This window comes from Sinocyclocheilus grahami, unplaced genomic scaffold (assembly GCF_001515645.1).
Source record: "Sinocyclocheilus grahami isolate Dianchi unplaced genomic scaffold, SAMN03320097.WGS_v1.1 scaffold404.1, whole genome shotgun sequence".
Lineage (NCBI taxonomy): Eukaryota > Metazoa > Chordata > Actinopteri > Cypriniformes > Cyprinidae > Sinocyclocheilus > Sinocyclocheilus grahami.
The window spans coordinates 200,329-221,027 of NW_015505583.1; the positions used below are offsets into that span (position 1 = coordinate 200,329).

The following is a 20,699-nucleotide window of genomic DNA, read 5'->3' on the forward strand; positions in this document are numbered from 1 at the left end:
TTTAATGATTCTGTTACCGGTAATTGTCTTATTGAAAAGCATATGGACTTTGTCTTTTTAGTATTTAAAGTTAAAAAAGAGGCATCAAGCCAAGCTGACACTTTCTCTAAATTTCTTGTCAACTAGATACGTGGACAACCGTGTCATCAGCATACATTTGAAGACTCGCATCAGGACACACTTCTGGAAGATCTTTAATATAAATGCTAAAAAGAATCGGACCCAAAATTGTTCCCTGAGGAATTCCTATATCAATATTATGAGGAACTGACTTAAAATGATCAATGACAACACTTTGTTCACGATTTTTTAAATACGAATCAAACCATAACAGAGATTGTTTTGATATATTATACTTTGTTATACATGTTATACATGGGAAAGACTTACATCACTTTAATTTATAAATGGGGATTGATTGCATAACATTTCTGAATGGGGCGCAGACTGAGGCCAAAGCACAGAAACAATAAACTGAAGGTAGCTATTATAGCAACATGGCCTCTGGGTTTGAAATGCAATGCAAAGTCTCCAGGACTCACTGCATGTGATTTGTTGACTTCAAAACTGTGTTGAGACTGATGACGCAAAAGGACATCTGACATTTAAACATACATGTTGTTGGTGCAGCCACTTGTAGTATTAAATAATACTGAATAAAACAAGTTGATTTGGAGCACGTTTCACCTGACAAAACATGTTACAGCTAACAATGAAAAAAAGAAAGAAAGATCAAGAACAAAGCTAACTTAAGCGCCTTTTAATTTGATGTTAGATCATCTAATTAGCTATCTACCTAGTTACAAACCGAGTTACAACCGTATTATGCACAACAAAGCTTTAGTAATAAACACTGAAATAGCCACATAACATTGTTTACAAGTATATACACCTGTCTGAAGTAAACATGCGCTTTATTCTCTCACAGCCTCACGGGACAATTTCCCACGACACGACCCTAGATAGGGTTGCCAACTTCAGAAAAGGAAAATAAGGGACAATCGTGGTTTTTCATAGAAAAATATGATGTATATCTGATATATATCTCTTTTACATAATTTTTATTTTTTATGGAGTCTTATCTCATCAAGGCTGTATTTATTTGATCAAAAATACAGTAATATTGTTCAATATTATTGCAGTTTCTAATATTGGTTTCCTACCTTATTATACTTTAAAATATAATGTATTTCTGTGACGCAGCACTGTATTTTCAGCAGCATTGCTCCAGTGTCACATGATCCTTCAGAAATCATTCTTATGCTGATTTATTATCAGTGTTGAAACTTGTGCTGCTTCATTTTTTTTGGGGGGGGAACCTGTGTTCCATAAATAAAACAAAACGTTTATTCAAAACATAAATCTGTTCTAACAATATCACTTTTTATCCATTTAACACTGGATCCTTGCTGAATAAAAGAATTCTAAAAGTTTCTTTAAAAAAAACAAAAAAGAAATGTGCTGACCCCAAACTTTTGAACAGTAGTGTGTATTTAACACCGAATTTTGATTTTGAATAAACACTCTTCATTTCAAAACGTGCTATTTCTCAAAGAATCCTGAAAAAAATATCACTGGTCCCAAACAATAATAAGCAGCACAACTGTTTCCAGCACTGGTCATAAATCAGCATATTATAATGACTTCTGAAGGATCATGTCACCCAGAGGACATAACACTGCGCAGAAATGATACATTTGTGATATTTAAAATCAAAGCGTGGTTGTTAGCTGCTTCATTTTTTTTGGGGGGGGAACCTGTGTTCCATAAATAAAACAAAACGTTTATTCAAAACATAAATCTGTTCTAACAATATCACTTTTTATCCATTTAACACTGGATCCTTGCTGAATAAAAGAATTCTAAAAGTTTCTTTAAAAAAAACAAAAAAGAAATGTGCTGACCCCAAGCTTTTGAACAGTAGTGTGTATTTACCTCCGAATTTTGATTTTGAATAAACACTCTTCATTTCAAAACGTGCTATTTCTCAAAGAATCCTGAAAAAAATATCACTGGTCCCAAACAATAATAAGCAGCACAACTGTTTCCAGCACTGGTCATAAATCAGCATATTATAATGACTTCTGAAGGATCATGTCACCCAGAGGACATAACACTGCGCAGAAATGATACATTTGTGATATTTAAAATCAAAGCGTGGTTGTTATTAACTATCAAATCTATGCGAGATGCGAACAGCCCGCCAACAGAGCACCGACACGATACAATAAATCAGCGCGCTCGTTAAATGGCTATAACTTTAAGGCGTTTGTAGTTTTTTGACAGCTGTCCATCAACAAGCATTGAGGGTCGTAATGTGGATGAGCAGGTGCAAGTGAATGAAATGTCTGAAAATGGCGCCGAATGTGAAAAACAAAAACAAAAAATGTCAACAGACTCCCGTCCTCGCGAGCATCACACAATACATAATCCAGCAGCAAGATTGCACTCTTACCTTTCCCTTTAATTAATCAACGAGTAGAAATAACCCACTACAAGATATATCCAGAAACCGCGTTCCCTCAGATTTCACACAACAAGCAAACGCATGTACAAAATTATCCAAGCTGTTTTAAAACGGTGTTTAGGTTCTAGTAAAAAAAAAAAAAGGGAAGGGGGAGGGGCTAGCTATGCAATGAGCCAAGCGAATTTGGAAAGGCGACCAATGGGAGACGCGCAGAGGTAGGAATGAGCCAATCAGACGCGAGATCACCGGGCTTCGGTCCCTGCGCTAAGGCTGTAGCAGCATCGTAACCAAGGAGACTTAGACACGGGATCAACCGGATTCCTTTCGTTTCAGATGCTACTTTGTTTCCATAATAGGTATAACTGACTGAAAAACAAACAAAATACAATAAAAAGACACATTTCAGGGGGAAAGTGTTATCAGACGCAATTTCATTTTATTTAGTTAAATGTATTATTTTATTTCATTGTATTGTATTTTATTTGTGTATGTATTTTTTGTGTCCATTTTATTTTATTACCATTTCTTTTAAAGCAAAAAAATATAAATAAATGATCGCCACGAATCTCAGATATAAACTGCATAATTCAGGTTCAGTTATGAGGTGTCTCCTGCCGTTAATGGACATCTAATGTCTCCATTGGATTGTAGTAAATCTCAGCGTTTTGTCAAACCACACAATCATTATGTCTGGAGGGTTGGGTGTGCTCCATCATCCATCACTACTAGTAAATAATGCATGATGGTGCCGCCCTAGCTACACTGCACAAACAACAAGTGCATGTGCACTTTTATTTGCGCACATTTATTAGTTCTGGTGTGGAAGTAACTTCTAAGCATTCAGCAAACAGTCTTTAGTGGCATTAATGCTTCCATGAAGAACCTTTAACATCCATGGAATTTTTTGAGTAAGTTTTTTAAAATATTAAAGGGGTCATATGATGTGATTTTAAGTTTTTCTTTCTCTTTGGAGTGTTACAAGCTGATTGTGCATAGATGAGATCCCTGAAGTTGCCTAGTAAATAATGCATGATGGTGCCGCCCTAGCTACACTGCACAAACAACAAGTGCATGTGCACTTTTATGTGCGCACATTTATTAGTTCTGGTGTGGAAGTAACTTCTAAGCATTCAGCAAACAGTCTTTAGTGGCATTAATGCTTCCATGAAGAACCTTTAACATCCATGGAATTTTTCTAATAAGTTTTTTAAAATATTAAAGGGGTCATATGATGTGATTTTAAGTTTTCCTTTCTCTTTGGAGTGTTACAAGCTGATTGTGCATAGATGAGATCCCTGAAGTTGCAAAGACTAAAGTCTCAAAACCAAAGAGATATTCTTTATCAAAGTATATTTTATTCATGTCATGCTATGTCCTCGGTAGACTCAATTTTTTGGAGAAACAAAAATAATAATAATACAAATACATGAATTAACCTGTTGTGAGGTTTTATAATAGTTTACAACTGCAACTACAAATTCATAAGAGGAATTTACAGTATTTTTTTTACAGTAATTTCATCTTTAAAGCCTTAAATCCATTTCATAAATAAGTCAAATGAATGAATGATATAGGCATTTCTTGAAGCTGTTTCCTAAGCAGGGTTTTGTAAAAGATCTCTTTGCACTCGGTCTATCTATCAATTGTTCCCATTTCCCACCATCTGTCAGTGTCTGAAGCCTGTGAAAGGCTTTTATAGTGATGTGTCTCTTCATCAGCCTGAGGTTTTGTGTTTCAGGCCTGATCTCTGACAGCACAGATACACTGATCTGATTCCATCTGGCTGTCTCTAGATATTTGTACTTCCTGAATCAGTTTTAGGATTTTCTTAACCAAATCTTACACTTAACAGCCAGAATGATGAAATCGGTGCAGAAGAGAACATGCATTTCTGCTTTCTTGCTGCTTTACACACTCTGTACTTAGCGCAGGGACGACTGATACCTCACTGCATTAAACAAGTGTGAGTTCACTGACGGAAGCATACTGTGACCGGCAGCAATGAAAGACTGGGTTTTGTTCTGCTGAGCTTTGCAGATCTCAATATAAAGATTAGAAATAAAATGACAGACTCACCACAAATCACACCGGACCATTTCCAACGACATCAGCAGCCAATGACGGACGATCCAGTTCAGTTGTGAAACAGAAATAAGAGGAAACAGATCAGAAATATACATTTGAAGACAGATATAACATATAAGCATACTTAGTTTATTTTATTAGTATTATCATTATTTATCTGCCACTTAATAAAAATTGACATGTCATCTCATTCAAAAAAAAATTATAAAATAAAATAAAATAATACTTTGGAAGATTTTTTTTTTTCTTATTTGGCCCAAGATTATTCTTACATTTAACTTTTTTTAGGTTTTTGGTAATATATTATTAAAATATTAAGTTTGATTTCAAATACATTTTTGTTCACTTTTATATGAAAAACCATTGACTCCAGTCATTGCTGATTTACTATTATGATTTTCAAAAAATAATTGTACTCACAACTCCTACACCATAACATATTTTGAGTTTGGCATAACTAGAAAAATGTATATTTATCATAAAAATACCCATGGAGCTTTAATATTTTATTAATTTACATGACTCTCCTATGTCTAGAAATTGCACTTTTAAAATAAGGAATCCAATGAGAGTTTAAACAGCTGCTAAAAATAATAAACAAATGTTTGTAAGAAACGAATCCGTCATAAAAATGTTTTAACTTCAAATCATTGCTAAAATAGAGTCCTCTATCCACAACATTGTCTTTCTCTATAGTGGAATAGTCGTCTCATCTGAATCAGGAGAGAAATCTGCACTGTTTACAAGTGAAAACGGTCCAAAACAGTTCTAAACAAATATGTTGGTATGTTATGATATGTATGATATGTTGGTGTTACAAATATTTCGATGTGAGAGGACAACAGGAGACAACTTTTTCCACTGGAGGAATATTTATATTGGAGGAATTATTTGCATTTTATTATGGACTTGCATTTTAGCTAGAAGCGATGGTTTAAAGTAAAACATGTCTTTATTTATTTATATGTTTGTTTTAGATTTGTTTCTTACAAACACGCAGCTTTTCACTTCAGAAGTCATTAACTGATGGACTGGAGTGGTGTGGATTACTTGTGGATTATTGTGATGTTTTTATCAGCTGTTTGGACTCTCGTTCTGACGGCACCCATTCACTGCAGAGCATCCACTGCTGAGACACTGATGCAGTGCTACATTTCTCCAAATCTTTCAGCAAGCTGAGTGAACTATTCCCTTAATGCTTCAACACCACAAACAAACAATGTGAGCTAATAAATAAAGTCGATTTTGATTTTATGCGGACTTAAAAAGTGTGGTCAATCACACTAAAGAGAAGAATTTAAGAGGCACTTTTATGTTCCTTCCCAGTGCTACTTTAAACCCAGGCAACTTGGACAGTTCTTTCTACCTCAGCACTCAGCAGACTGGAAAAATAGGAGACAGAAAAGAGCGAGTGAAAATATGAGCTAGCTCTCTATAAATACTTTCTCTTGCTCTTATCACTCACTAGTAATGTTCAATATTTAATGTTGCCCAGAATGAACCCAAACTCCCATTAAGCTGAAGACAGGTGCCTCGTGTTTCATTATCCTGATGCTGCTTTTCTCCACAGCCTTTCTTGCTCCCCTGAATTACATTTCCAAAAGATAATGAAGAGCATGACTTGATCACAAGAGGACGGTATAGATACCAAGTTGAAGTTTTTTTTTTATCTTAAACTCTGCTCCTCACACTAAGCTATGGCATGACTTCAGAGGACTTTTATTATAGTACACAAAACTCATGGACTATTCCATGATCTTTTTATGTTGCTTTTCACTTTTTGGAGCCTAACAGCTACCTGTCACTCTATGCTTTATATGGAAAATACTGCTAAACACTTTCAAATGTGAAGTGGGGATTACAGAGGTACCTTTAATACACAGGAAAAATCCATGAGCTTAGAAAACATGAGAATACAGTTTCACGTCTTCCGAAGAGAAGAGAAGAGAAGAGAAGAGAAGAGAAGAGAAGAGAAGAGGTGTCGTTACATTAAGATTTCACCACAAAGGTTAGGAAATAAATGGCAGTGCTTATTGTGTTGAGAGTTACGCATAAACAGAGAAAGTCTATGGTGCATAGACTTACTGTATGTTTTCATTGTGTTTTTATTTTATGTGGTAATTGCCAAAGCATGCCAGTACAGCTTAATATGTACATAAATGGAATATTTCTTTAACCTTGTTTCAAACAAACAAGGATGAGTTTGTATCCACTTTCTGACACTGGTGAGTGGTGACAAAAGTGCAATAGTCTGCTTAAAGTATTATATAGCTTCAGTGAAAGCATCAGTTCAGAGCCAGGGCTGATAATAACCCTTGTGAAAATGAAGTGTGCTTAGTTGAATGAGCACTTGTGGAATACTTTGAATCTTAAAAGTGTATTTTTTTTCTGAACTTGCAGATAATAAAATATTAACAAAATAAAAGGCCACTTGAGTGTACTTAAAGAGAGTTCACTCTCATGACTGTTTCTTAACATGCTTAAGTAGACTTTTAAAAATGTACTTTGAACTAATGTCAAAGTAAAAGTTTTACTTTTACTAAATGTACTAAATTGCAACTTCAGCCCTCTGAATGAACCCAGCATGTGTTGTTTCTCGGTGAGTTGTATCTGTTATACTGGAACTGAGCTGTTTGCTATGCTGTAACACATGCAAAGCAAAAACTCTCTGGTCATTAATAATAATGCATTTAGTTCACCCTTCTTCTCCACTTTTCCCTGTTTTCCCTACGCACATGCTTCCCATGGAGTTTGAAAAGTTGTTGTGCGGTGCACGTGTTTCAAAAAACATTGCATTTCCAAGGTTTTGATTTCAGGGTTGGGTGAGCCAAAGCGAAGGTTTGAGCAAATCTGTACAATGCTTTCACAGTTTACGCCATTAAGGAGACATTTGTTTTCCTACAATCAGGGAGTCCTCAAGGTCATGTAAGAATACTGAACACTCTATTAGCCACTTGGATGCTTCAATCAATGATTTTTTACCATGAACACATGAGATTGTACTCCCGCACAAATGTCTAAAAACAGCTGTAAAACCAAAATCAATCTAAATACTGCTTATTTGCATTAAACTGCTCTTAATTTTCCCTCGAACACATGTTTACATCCACATGACATTTAAGTGAGGGGGAGAAGAGCGAGAGATTGCTCATTTCTCTGCAGTACGATAAATAACACCATAATAATGCATATGCATTACATAACTCACAGCTGCTGACACGGATAGAAAAGGACCATATGCTTCAAATCTGCATTACACGACTGAAACTAGTCGAAATGGTCGGACATTGCGAAATAAAAACATAAAATGACAAGCACCGCATTAAAACGACAGGATCTCACGCCAGAATATTGCAATAAAATAACCGTGCTAACGCGAGCAGAATGGCCATCTCTGTCTGATTCCGCTGGAAATGTCTTTTAAATGTGTGTTTATTTGAACGCTCTAATGCACGCGCTGACCCAGCTGACAGCGCCAACCGTTTTTAACGGTCACTGCTGTAACTATAGCAACACTATCTGTCAATCAGCATCGCACGTTACACCTCAGCAGTTGCTCCGCTGCCGTACGCGAAATATCGCTACTAGTCAGGGATATTTACGTTAAACGGCGAACACAGAAAAGGTAAGTGTTTACCTGAGGCGAAGAAAAGGCGCTGTCCTTTATCCCCTTGGTTTTCCAGTACAATAAATACGGTTTTTGTCGACGCTGAGCTCTTTCGTAGGCGAGCGTCACCGCTGAAGATGCGCCCTAATGTTCAAATCACGATCCCCTTTCTGTTGTGGGTGATGTGGTTGTAGGAGATCTGGAAGCTGGTCGTAGGTTCAACAACACCCAGCATCACCCTCGGGTTAATGCCGATGAGCCCTTGATCAAGACATTTAACCCTACTTCAGAAGGGATCTTTATAGGGCTACTCTCACAAAACCTTGACCACATGTATTGAAAGAAAATGGGAAATTATATTTTGCATAATGAAAATGAAGCCTTTATTCATTAAGAAGACATTCTTGCATTATGGAATTAGTGTCCGTTAAAGGAATAGCGCGCATCACTTGCGCTCTATGGATCCTCTGCAGTGAATGGGTGCCGTCAGAAAAAAAAAGTCAAAACATTACAGTAATCCAAAAGTATTGTAAGGAATTCACAAGCTGTTTGTGTGTAAACAAATCCATAATAAAGTTTTATTTTTTCAAGTCATCTTGTCTGAATCAGGCGAGAAATATGCACAGATCAAGCACAAGTCAAAACAGTTCTAAATAAATATGTCAGATTATTATTATAATTTTTTTATTATTTATTTTGCTGGGTGAAAGTGTTAATCCATAAATGGATTACTCATATTTTGGCCAGAAGGTTAAACATAATGGATTTGTTTCTAATGAACGCACAGATTTTCACTTTAACAACACGTTAACGATGGACTGGAGTCGTGTGGATCACTGGATTTTTATCAGCTGTTTGGACTCTCAGTCTGACGGCACCCATTCACTGTTCACAAACACATCTACATCTTGGAAGGGCCAAAAATGTAAAGCTTCAAATGGTTCTGATATGAATCAAACGGTTTAATCCAATTCTGAAGAGACACACTTTATGTATATGATCAAGGGATTCAATTGAATCTTTTATTTGTATATAAACATTACAATGCACATCCATACAGCTCAGGTTTTATGGGTTTATATTAACATGGTGGTGAGTAAATGATGACAGAATTAAAATTTTAGGGTAAACTATAAGGAATATTCTGCATTCAGCACAAGTTAAGCTTTTGTAGCATTATGTTAATTACCACAAAATAATTTTAGTGTTGGCTATACTTTTGAAACAATGAGTGATCTTTTGGCCAAACTGGCCTCATTCGCTTATGTTGTGTCTCACTAACCAAGAATTTTATTTTAATTTTTGTAATTAAAAAGATGGATAAAGGAATGTTGTGTTACGTTAGCCACTGTCTCAGCTGAAGACAGAAACTATCACTCTGCAGATTAGCTGAACAAGCCGCCTGCCTGTGAGCCAACCTCAATAACACAATAACTGCAGCAGAGCATCCTCTACCAGAAATATAAATTAAGCACCATCTCTGTTTCTACACGCCTGCTTCATCTAGACAGAAAATGTTCTGCTAGTATAACCACCATTTCTAAATACTTTAGGCATTACATTTCATTTTTAGGCTTTACTTCTTTTTATCCAATGTAAAGCTTTCAATAAAAATGTAACAATAAATTCTAAAACAAAATCTAAAAGTAAAGCATTACTCTAATAATCAAAATGTTCTTGTTGCTTCTTAATTAGAGATATATCGATTTACCGATATTTTTCCAGATATAAGCATTTTACAGTAATCGGATATCGGTTTTGTAATATCGGATTCACCGATAAACGCCGCCATCTTGTGGATGTTTTGAGAATTGCGTGCAGGATGTTTTGTTTGTTATATTTCAATATTCCAGAGAATATTATTCAGTGAATTAACATTATCCAGTGAATTATTCTTCACTCTTTAGCTAATAAACCTACTAAAACTGTAGTTTAAAATGAAGTTGATATGACTCCTTTCATTTATTTATTTTCTCCATTTGAAAACATTAGACCTTCTACATTTATTTAGTTTATTGTTAATATTAGTGTTGCTGCTGATGCTTTAAATGAAATGTTTTTTTTTATTGTTGTAATTTGAAGATTAAATTTAACATGAAAGACTGCTAATTTTCAACACTTTTTTTAAGATGACTGAAAGGAGGAAAAACCAAAGTGAAGTATGGACTTACTTCACTCAGTCATTTATTTACTTTATAACAGTAAATAAATATCGGTTCTGCATATCGGTTATTAGGCACATAAACATGCAAATAATTGGTATCGGTTATAAAATATCAATATCGGTCGATCCCTATTCTTAATATATTTTTTAAACACTTCATATAGATGCAGAATGAAATATAGACAGTATAATGATTACAATTATTGCTTAATGTAGCCAAAACTTCAGAATTTATTACAAAAACAAATTTCTGATTTGATTATTTTTATAATTTTAAATTATATTTTTGATTATAATTAAAATCAATTGTATAAATATTTATATTAAATATAATTTCCAACTATTCGTTTAACTACAACTATTTTAACATGTTAAGGTTACTTTTTATATATAACAGCAAAGAACATAGGAAAAAATATTTTCATTGTGAGCTTATCGTGTATTTTGGGTATTATAGGGTCATGACAGCACTTTTATCTCTGTAGACCTGTAACTCTATTAATACTTGTGTATTAATCCTATTAAATGTGCAGTTGCCTTTTATTGTTGCCATATTAGTGACTTTAAAAATCAATAATCCACAGAATATATATAAAAATATATTTCTTTATTGGAAAATAAAAGTGCATCAGAAAAGAACTTGCTGGTATCATTGCCAGGTGATTACAATGAACACAGAGTTATACAGTACACATACAAAACTACATTTAAGAGTTAAACGACAGTTACATAAATTAGTACAATCTGTACACGGTCTTCTTACAGTATTTACACAAGGTGTATTCGTCATTGTTCGGTTCCTTTCCAAGGATTCATTTCCTATTAAATAAACAGTAAACAACATAGGCAGTATCTCATTATCTGAGCCTCATTTGTTGGAGTGTTTTCTTCCCAAAATACTTTGGGACTCATTAGTGATTTTCATACTTGACAGATTGGGTTCAATTAGATACAAAGATTAAAAGTTATTAAGGTCAGTTGTTAAATATCATTCCTTGTTGTAAGGTAAAAAATAATCGTAAATAATGATAACCCAATTGACAAATCAAATGAAAAAAATACATATCAAGTGTATGATTACATTATTGTCATTTCAGTCTATTCCTGTATTGAGGAAAACGTTCTTGAAATTAACTCATTATATGAATGATTTAATTAATTACTTCATATCCACAATGTCTTAAAGGAATAGTTTACTCAAAAATAACTAAAACAATACATTTAAAAAATCATTAAAATATGTAATTGTTTAACCCCACACTATTCCAAACCCATGACATTTTGTTCCAGAACAAAAGGAGAATTTTTTAAAGAAACTTCACAACACAATGACACTGTATAGTGACCAAATTGTTATTGATTTAAATGTCAGTCTGTTCCTTATGCCAAATTACATCATGGCTTCAGAATTTGGAAAATAGTGAAACACTTATATGGACTATATTTCGGTTTTGGTTTTGTGGTGAGCTTTACAGATATGGTGACTATGAATTTTCATCGTGTGGAAAAGAGCTGCATCAAGATTCTTCAAAAACTCTTTTTGTATTCTGAAAAAATAACAGATTATAGGTTTGAAACAATATGAGGTTGAGTAAATGATGACAGAAATGTCATTTTTGAGTGAACTATCTTTCTAACACAAAGTTCTCAGTGCTTTAGGTCTGCTGTAGCAGGACCAGTCAAACAGCCAGATGACTTCAGAGCTTCACAAAATACAAAACAAGAGAAGAAAAGTTTGCGGGGCCATTATCGATGCCCACTTCTTGTCAAACATTCTCGTTTTTGTCTGCTCACGAGTCGTGAGAAATTCAGGGTTCAGTAAAACACGGAGCTGCCTCATATGCACATTTGCTTGATCGTCAGTGTGTGTGTGTTACACCGGCCAGCTCCTCACATGTCATTATCATAGTCCCCGATCATTCTCCGTGAGTTTGAGGCGAGGAAGATATCGTTTTCACGGGGGCAATCATGGTGACAGGAGCAGGTCTTAATGAACATCATCTTCTTTCTGAAGGAGTCTCCCTCGGGACAGCGGAACTCCACCTCGGCCGTGATGGTGGCGTGAGGCGTGCAGCAGCGGCCGTCTGTACACACCCCACAGAACTTCGGCTTATACAGCCTGGCGCTCTGGCATCCGGACAGTTCGAAACGCATCCCGCGCTGGCTTTTTGGGGTCCGCACACACTTCTTCCCTCTCTGTAATAAAGAGGAGGAGGTGGGCTATTAATATTTGAGATGGTTTGTGATGGGTTTACTGAAAAAAGGCCAAAAGCAAACTCAGCACCACTTTCAACTAAATGGAAAACATTTTACGCATTTTGGATGTTTATTTACGTGACAATGCCGTTTTGGTGGTCAAAAAATGCAAACTTTTCAAAGTGCAAGTTTTTGAAAACGATACCATTATCGTCTCAATATAAAGTACAAAAACGTGAATTTGTGAAAATGGTGACATCGCCATCTACTAGCCTGGCACGCATAATTCAGCATTTTTTCTGTGTGAACCAAGATAATTTTGACAATGTTGTCGCCTGTATGTGAAACTTTTAAAAAATGTAAAGGAAAGCTTTTCCCCGAATAGTGAGGTCAAAATATAAATTTAATGCAGGATCTAGAAAAAATCTGATCGTGATTAAACCAGAACAATTTAAAATAAATGAACAAAAACCATTTTTAAAGTTTGGGCTCCTAAACATTAGATCACTCTCACCCAAAGCAGTTATTGTAAATGAAATGATCACAGATAATCGTTTTGATGTACTCTGCTTGACTGAAACCTGGCTAAAACCTAATGATTATATTGGTCTAAATGAGTCTACTCCACCAAGCTACTATTATAAGCATGAGCCCCGTCAGACTGGTCGTGGTGGCGGTGTTGCAACAATATATAGTGATATTCTCAATGTTACTCAGAAGACAGGATACAAGTTTAACTCATTTGAAATACTAATGCTTAATGTTACACTGTCAGATATGCAAAAGAAATCTATCGTATCTCTTGCTCTGGCTACTGTGTATAGACCACCAGGGCCGTATACAGATTTCCTAAAAGAATTTGCAGATTTCCTCTCAGACCTATTGATTACTGTTGATAAAGCGCTAATTGTCGGAGATTTTAATATTCACGTTGATAATACAAATGATGCATTAGGACTTGCTTAGTTAGTTTACTGACCTAATAAACTCTTTTGGAGTAAAGCAAAATGTCACCGGGCCCACTCATCGTCTTAATCATACGCTAGATTTAATTATATCGCATGGAATTGATCTTACTGATATAGATATCGTACCTCAAAGCGATGATGTTACTGACCATTTCCTTGTATCGTGCATGCTGCGTATTACTAATATTAACTATATGGCTCCGCGTTATCGTCCGGGCAGAACTATTGTTCCAGCCACCAAAGACAGATTTAGTACAATCATTGTCGTGTAAACATTCTTTGCGTGCATATGGTCCCATTATACATGCGTTTTTATCAAAGTCCCTTTAAGGCATGTCATGTCACTCAGCAGCCATCTTTGAAATGCCTCTCGGGCATGCAAGTGCAGCGCCATATCTCTCTGAATGGGGAAACATCAAATTCTTCAAAACTGTTTGCCAAGCTTACGATTACATTTCATATTTGAAATCACCAATGAAACGGTCTCATAAATGCTGTTTATTTTGCTCAAATGGTGTTAAAAAAAAGTGTATTTTTCAGGCATGTGCACGTTTCAGAACGCTGACCGTTTCTATAGCAACCGGGACTTCTAACGCAGCTGCAGTGACGCAATCACTTTACCGATTAGCGATTAGCTCTATTTTACTCAGAAGGTGGGGCTTCGTCCGATAGAGCGGCCATATTGAGCATTTTTTCCCATTCAAAATTATACGAGTGACACGTCTTGGGTATTCTTTAGTCTTTGGTTTTTATTCTGGTGGTAACAGAACTCCGTATTCAAGGAAGTGATAGGTTGAAGGTCCAGTTATATGTAATTTTCTACTCCTGGAGGGCCAACCTCCCAAAGAGTTTAGCTTCAACCAGTTCTAACACACTTGCCTGGAAGGAAGTTTCTAGTGAGTCTGAAGACCTTGATTAGCTGGTTCAGGTGTGTTTAATTAGGATTGGTGTTAAACTGCAGGACAGTGGCCCTCCAGAAACAGGTTGGGAAAACCCTCTTTCTTTTCAAGCTCTCAAATCACTTGCAGATATGCTGTTGTCTGCGCAGGCTGCATACAGAAGGTGTGCTAGGACAGTGGTTTCCAACCCTGGTCATGGAGGCACCCCAACACTGCACATGTTGCCTGTTTCCTTTCTCTGACACCCCAATTTCAGGTCTTGGAGCAGTGATGGGCAAACTTGGCACTTCCAGGCCACCTTCCTGCAGAGACTTGATCCAACCCTGATAAAACTCACCTGCCTGTAGCCTTCTAGTAGTCTTGAAGACAATGATTAGCTGGTTCAGGTGTGTTTGATTATGGTTGGAGCTAAACACTCACTGCGTTCCATTCGGAAAGGGCTCATCCCTACGCCCTAATCCCTTCAAAGGGTTTACCCTTCAGAGTGAGAGGGTTGAAGGGTTTAGGGGACCAAACAACTGTTTCTTGAAGTGCCCTTCAGCGCCATCATCACATGTCCACACGAAGGCACCGTCATCATGCAAAGAATCTGCACAAAGGATCATGGGAGCCCGAAGTGTCCATCAGTTGTACCCTTCGAAATCCTTCATTCTGAAGGGCCCTTTGAAGTGGCCAGTTTTGAGCACTTCGCCATGGCCATGATTGTTTTCACTCCGAAGTGCCTTTGGAGGGCGATATATCCCGTTTGGAACGCACTGTCTGAAGGAAAGTGGCCTGGAAGGGCCAAGTTTGCCCACCCCTGTCTTGGAGTCTCTACTAATGAACTGATGACCTGAATCAGGTGCGTTTGATTAAGGAGACATGCAAACCGTGCAGTGTTGGGGTGCCTCCAGGACCAGGGTTGGGAACCACCGTGCTAGGATATCAATTGACTGTGCTGATGATGGAAATTTACAAAACGCAACTGTGAGTTGGTACGAAACAAGGACATGGGAGGTAAAAAGAAGATGTATTAATTAGTTTAATTTTTAATTGAGTGGAATTGTCACATGGGAACAACTTAGTAAATAATGTGAATGAATTAGTTCAACATGGCCACAGTTTACTCATTTGTTCCCATGTGACACAATTCCACAATTAAAAAGAGTAAACAAAGTAGTGCAACGTGGCCATGATTTACCTAAAACGAGGGAACAAATTAATACATCATGGAAATAAATTCTTAATCCATGGCCACAATTTCAATTTTTTTTCTCATGCCATCTTCAGGGCTCTGTAGTTTCTGGCCTTAAGGCCAGGGTATACTTAATTTTCCATGTTCCATCTAACATATGCTTGAGTGTGCTAATCTTTTTACAAGCATACTCTATTGATTCTGAATGTGGACTGACGCATTGGGTGTACGCACACTACACAAAGGACCTTTTGTTTTTGAGTGCTCGAATTATCAGTGCTCAAGATGAAATTTACGTCACAGTCTGTCCGTGAGCCAGAGCAGAACAAGGCCAGTGTATGTTTGATTTAAGTTAGTGCTCTCTTACCTTGATGTCCTTTTCCAGTTCTGCATTGCAGGGGCGGATCATGCAAATGCGAGTCTGCCGCTCCAGCTGGCATTGCTCATTGTCGTTGGTTACACGAGAGGACACCCCCATGCCACAGGTTGCAGAGCATTCGCTCCAGTCAGTGGTCTGAACGATGCAGTTGTCCCTTGCGCTCTCAGGCTGGACATCCTGACCGGATAGTTCTCTATATGCTGAAAGAAGAGGAAGTGCATGTTAAATTCTTGCACTGATGATCACAACTAGGAAAGCATATTATTGCCATGCAGTGCGGCTAGTAAAACGAGTTTAGTAAAATTTGGAAATTCACAGTGTACGGGACCATATTTCAGCATATGTGACCCCCGGACCACAAAACCTGTCATAAGTAGCACAGGTATATTTGTAGCAAAAGCCAACAATACATTGTATGGGTCAAAATGATAATTTTTTCTTTTATGCCAAAAATCTTAAAGTAAAGATCATATTCCATGAAGATATTTTGTAAATTTCCTACCGTAAATATATAAAAAACGTAACTTTTGATTAGTAATATGCATTGCTAAGAACTTAATTTGGACAACTTTAAATGCGATTTTCTCAATATTTTGATTTTTTTGCACCCTCAGATTCCAGATTTTCACATAGTTGTATCTCAGCCAAATATTGTCCAATAATGTCAAACGAACCATACATCAATGGAAAGCTTATTTATTCGGCTTTAAGATGATGCATGAATCTCAATTTCCAAAAATGACCCTTCTGACTGGTTTTGTGGTCCAGGGACACATATTTCATTTATAGGTGGCCCCCTTCTCCCTTAGGCCCAACGAGTGCACTTTTAAGAGATTGGGAGATTTGAAAAAGGCCAGCTGTTTCAACTTAATGGAGCAAAATGAAAGAAAAGTTGACTTGCCGATTGACCTACCAGCCATTGCTGACTGGAAGGTGTCTTCCTGTGGGATCTGGTCGCACACCCACTCCTCGCAGCATTTTCCAGGGATCTGGACGCGTCTTGGGTAGGGACAGTCAGGAGAGGGCAGCCGTATGTTGCTGGCACAGGTCGGCACGCAGCCAATCTCCCCATTCATGCAGACACAGTGATGTTTGCAGCTGGGCTGAAACGTCTCACCACTGCGGTAAATCACACCGCCCAGGTCACAAGTCTGACCCTCTTGAGCTGCAACACATGCAACAGCCATTAGACAACGTCCTAATACTAAAAGGCTTCTACTTGTGGACAAAAAGTGTAGTGCAATACATGCAAAACATTTGAATTCTCTCCTCTTTACATAACACTCAATTACTTTCCAAAACGCAACATTACACTCACCCATGCAGATGCCTGTCTCAGTGTCACTCAGCACACCATAGTCACAATACAGGTCCTTATGATGGTCACATGGCTCGAGGAATGAGCAGGGCTCTCCTGCCTGTCGGGCACATACTTTACAGCAGCTACAGCCGTCCAGCACTAGACTGGTGCCGACAGGACACAAAGGGCTCTCAGCCGGGCAGTCACAGGGCTGAGAGCAGTCCTGACACAGCGCCTGCATAGAACATGGCACAATGTTAGGGTTGGCAACAGAAGCTTTCTCTCATAAATCTGTGGTAATGATAATTTTATTAACTCACAAAGATTGTGAGATTCTGAAATGTCTGGGACAAATTAACTGCTATGATCGGACAGTTCGTGAGCAATACACTTTATGGCCACAAGGAGGAGATAATATGCATTACAGATGTAGATTTGTAATATGGAAAGTGATGTTTTGGAGTGACACTAATGTTACACATAAAGCATGTTTAAAATAATGAGAAGTGTAGAAAAATATGAAAGATTCAAAAAAGTTCGCCTGCTACACTGAAAACAATTGGTGTAGAATTACTTTTCTCGCAGAAATTGTTAGTACATTTCACAAACAATTAGTATCAGTGAATTAGGCTACATGATAATGTGATGTTGAAAAACCGTCAATAGTATTTTCTTGTAAAACGTACTCCAGTGATCTTTGTTTTATTTCTGTCTTCGGAAAATCATTTTTTACAGCGTACACTGAAAATAAAAAAGTTACAAATAATGTTATCTTTACATTATATATAAATATTAGGTTTATATATTAAAAATATGTAGAATATATTCATTCAAATGGTAGACTAGAGTCTTAGCAGTCAAAGCAGATTGGATTGAGATCACTGTTCTCAGCATCACAAAATCACATGCAAACGCAAACCAGTACAGTGACTTACATAATATTCACATTAAATGTTATTATGGCAAAGCTTTATTAGAATGCACTTAATTAAAGCTAATTAGAACAATTACCCAAACTTACACTTATGACTAACCAACTCACTCTGCAAACAGTAGCACACTAATTCTTTAATTACTATGTATGTTGTCATTTCAAATGGTAGTAAAATAATTCATCATTCATTTACATAAATCAGATAATTTATGTCATTTCTGCACAAGAGAGCTTCATTTATTTTAAATATATACAGTATCATTGCTGTGTTCACTCACCGTATGTATAAGCAAGCAGAGAACGATGCATGATCTGGTGAATACTGTTCCAGCCATTTCCTCCAAGAGTTCCCTGCAGAAGCGCACACTCCACTGGTTTGTTTTGGTACTCTGGTGTGTGTGTGATCGCTGTCAGACTGCAGGATTGTAGTGGAGTGGAGAGCAGAGAGCCCCTCTTTAAATACTACCAGAATGGGGTGTAGCCCACCGGAGTCAAGCCATGCCACGCAACCCAGAGGGGTGAAAATATTTCAATTCCAGATGGTTTTCCATAATGTTTGAAAACGCAAGAGATGCTGTCGACCAGCCTTTCAATTAATCATACCACAAATTCCAGAGCGTGCACATGGGGAAAAGTCTGGTTTCTGCACATGGTTTGACTGCTGTTTATCTGAATATTAATGTGGGCCAGTCTATGGATGGTTCAGGATGCTTTGGCAGATCATAGATTAGAATGTTTATTAGATACTGTTGGAATGCAACAATGTTTAGACGTCATACAAGTGATGTGTGAAACTATGCATGCACGCTTCATGTTTGGACTGGCATTGCATTTAACAGCAAAAACAAAACTGATATACACAGGCTGTTTTGTTACAAAATTATTTCCCACCACATGATGTCATGCTAGACAGGCCTGCAGGGCAGAGGATATGACACGGCCCGCAATTGAATGTTTGCTGAGACCAAATTACAAAGAGGACAGTGTGAAGTTCTGTTTAGTGGAAATCCAAAACAAGCTCATGAAATCCGTCTGTGTCAGGTGCAGAGAAAGCAATGTGGTAGAATGACAACCTACCTTTTTTTTTCCTTGCAGCTATTTCCTGAAGCATGTCACTCTCCCGAGGTTTCGGATGTGAGACAAAATGTACTCAATAACAGTAAGCGGTTCAAGCTTGACTTTTACATTTCTGAAGAAAACATGAGGTGTTTAGTGGAAATCCAAAACAAGCTCATGAAATCCGTCTGTGTCAGGTGCAGAGAAAGCAATGTGGTAGAATGACAACCTACCTTTTTTTTCCCTTGCAGCTATTTCCTGAAGCATGTCACTCTCCCGAGGTTTCGGATGTGAGACAAAATGTACTCAATAACAGTAAGCGGTTCAAGCTTGACTTTTACATTTCTGAAGAAAACATGAGTGGTGCTGCCACATTACTGTAGGTAGTTGTCAAGGCATTGCTATTTAGTTGCTAAAATCAATCTATCTATCATCTATCTATCTATCTATTGTCCATACAATGAAAGTAGGACAGAGCACGCTTCATGTTTGGACTGGCATTGCATTTAACAGCAAAAACAAAACTGATATACACAGGCTGTTTTGTTACAAAATTATTTCCCACCACATGATGTCATGCTAGACAGGCCTGCAGGGCAGAGGATATGACACGGCCCGCAATTGAATGTTTGCTGAGACCAAATTACAAAGAGGACAGTGTGAAGTTGTGTTTAGTGGAAATCCAAAACAAGCTCATGAAATCCGTCTGTGTCAGGTGCAGAGAAAGCAATGTGGTAGAATGACAACCTACCTTTTTTTTCCCTTGCAGCTATTTCCTGAAGCATGTCACTCTCCCGAGGTTTCGGATGTGAGACAAAATGTACTCAATAACAGTAAGCGGTTCAAGCTTGACTTTTACATTTCTGAAGAAAACATGAGTGGTGCTGCCACATTACTGTAGGTAGTTGTCAAGGCATTGCTATTTAGTTGCTAAAATCAATCTATCTATCATCTATCTATCTATCTATTGTCCATACAATGAAAGTAGGACAGAATTGACTGTCATTATATTGGCACAAAACACTGGGGCATTTTTTTTAAAACAGTTGGAACATTCTTTAAATTATGAAGTAAATGATGACAGGATTTTAATTTTTGGATGCACTAATCCTAGATGTATTAAAGTTTATTGGCACATTCAGTAGTTATTTATCTAGCATTAGCATTGCCATTCTTTGTGTACTTTAAGTACCGATACCACAATGGTGGATCACCATAATCCTTTTTTTATGTAAATTACATTGATAGTAAAGTTTTCACAATAACATATTAAAATGGAAACGTATCCCTTTTATGTTTTTGCAAAGTTTTGCATGCAATGTTGAAGACAAATGACTCAATTTCTCATTGATTCACAAAAACAACTAAAATGCTGTATCATTCATGCCGGGCCAGTAGTTGGCAATGTCACTTTGTAAAGAAACACTATGCATGCTCATGACATCACCATTTTCGCAAATTTGCATTTTT

At 37.1% G+C, this 20,699-nt stretch overlaps 1 protein-coding gene across 2 annotated transcripts; it reads right to left on the bottom strand.

The window, feature by feature from the left end:
- Window positions 1-11,579: 11,579 nt before the first annotated feature.
- ccn2b (cellular communication network factor 2b) lies at window positions 11,580-18,587 on the bottom strand. Of its 2 annotated transcripts, none has more exons than XM_016231985.1 (5): window positions 18,452-18,587; window positions 17,258-17,474; window positions 16,853-17,104; window positions 15,928-16,139; window positions 11,580-12,519 (listed from the first exon to the last, which is right to left on the bottom strand). In XM_016231985.1, the coding sequence occupies exons 1-5, from the start codon at window positions 18,506-18,508 to the stop codon at window positions 12,214-12,216; spliced, it is 1,044 nt and encodes a 347-aa protein (XP_016087471.1). In that variant the 5' UTR covers window positions 18,509-18,587; the 3' UTR covers window positions 11,580-12,213. The 2 variants fall into 2 exon arrangements, with proteins under 2 accessions (XP_016087471.1, XP_016087470.1); XM_016231984.1 differs by having other exon boundaries at window positions 16,841-17,104.
- Between the last annotated feature and the right edge of the window lie 2,112 nt (window positions 18,588-20,699).

What these genes read in the sequence shown, in the direction of transcription:
- ccn2b (XM_016231984.1), bottom strand. Translation starts at nt 18,508, where the DNA reads ATGGCTGGAACAGTATTCACCAGATCATGCATCGTTCTCTGCTTGCTT. An exon ending in TCTGCTTGCTTATACATACG is followed by an intron (nt 17,475 to 18,451) that starts GTGAGTGAACAC and finishes TGTTCTATGCAG; the next exon opens with GCGCTGTGTCAGGACTGCTC. An exon ending in AACTGGAAAAGGACATCAAG is followed by an intron (nt 12,520 to 15,927) that starts GTAAGAGAGCAC and finishes TCTTTATTACAG; the next exon opens with AGAGGGAAGAAGTGTGTGCG.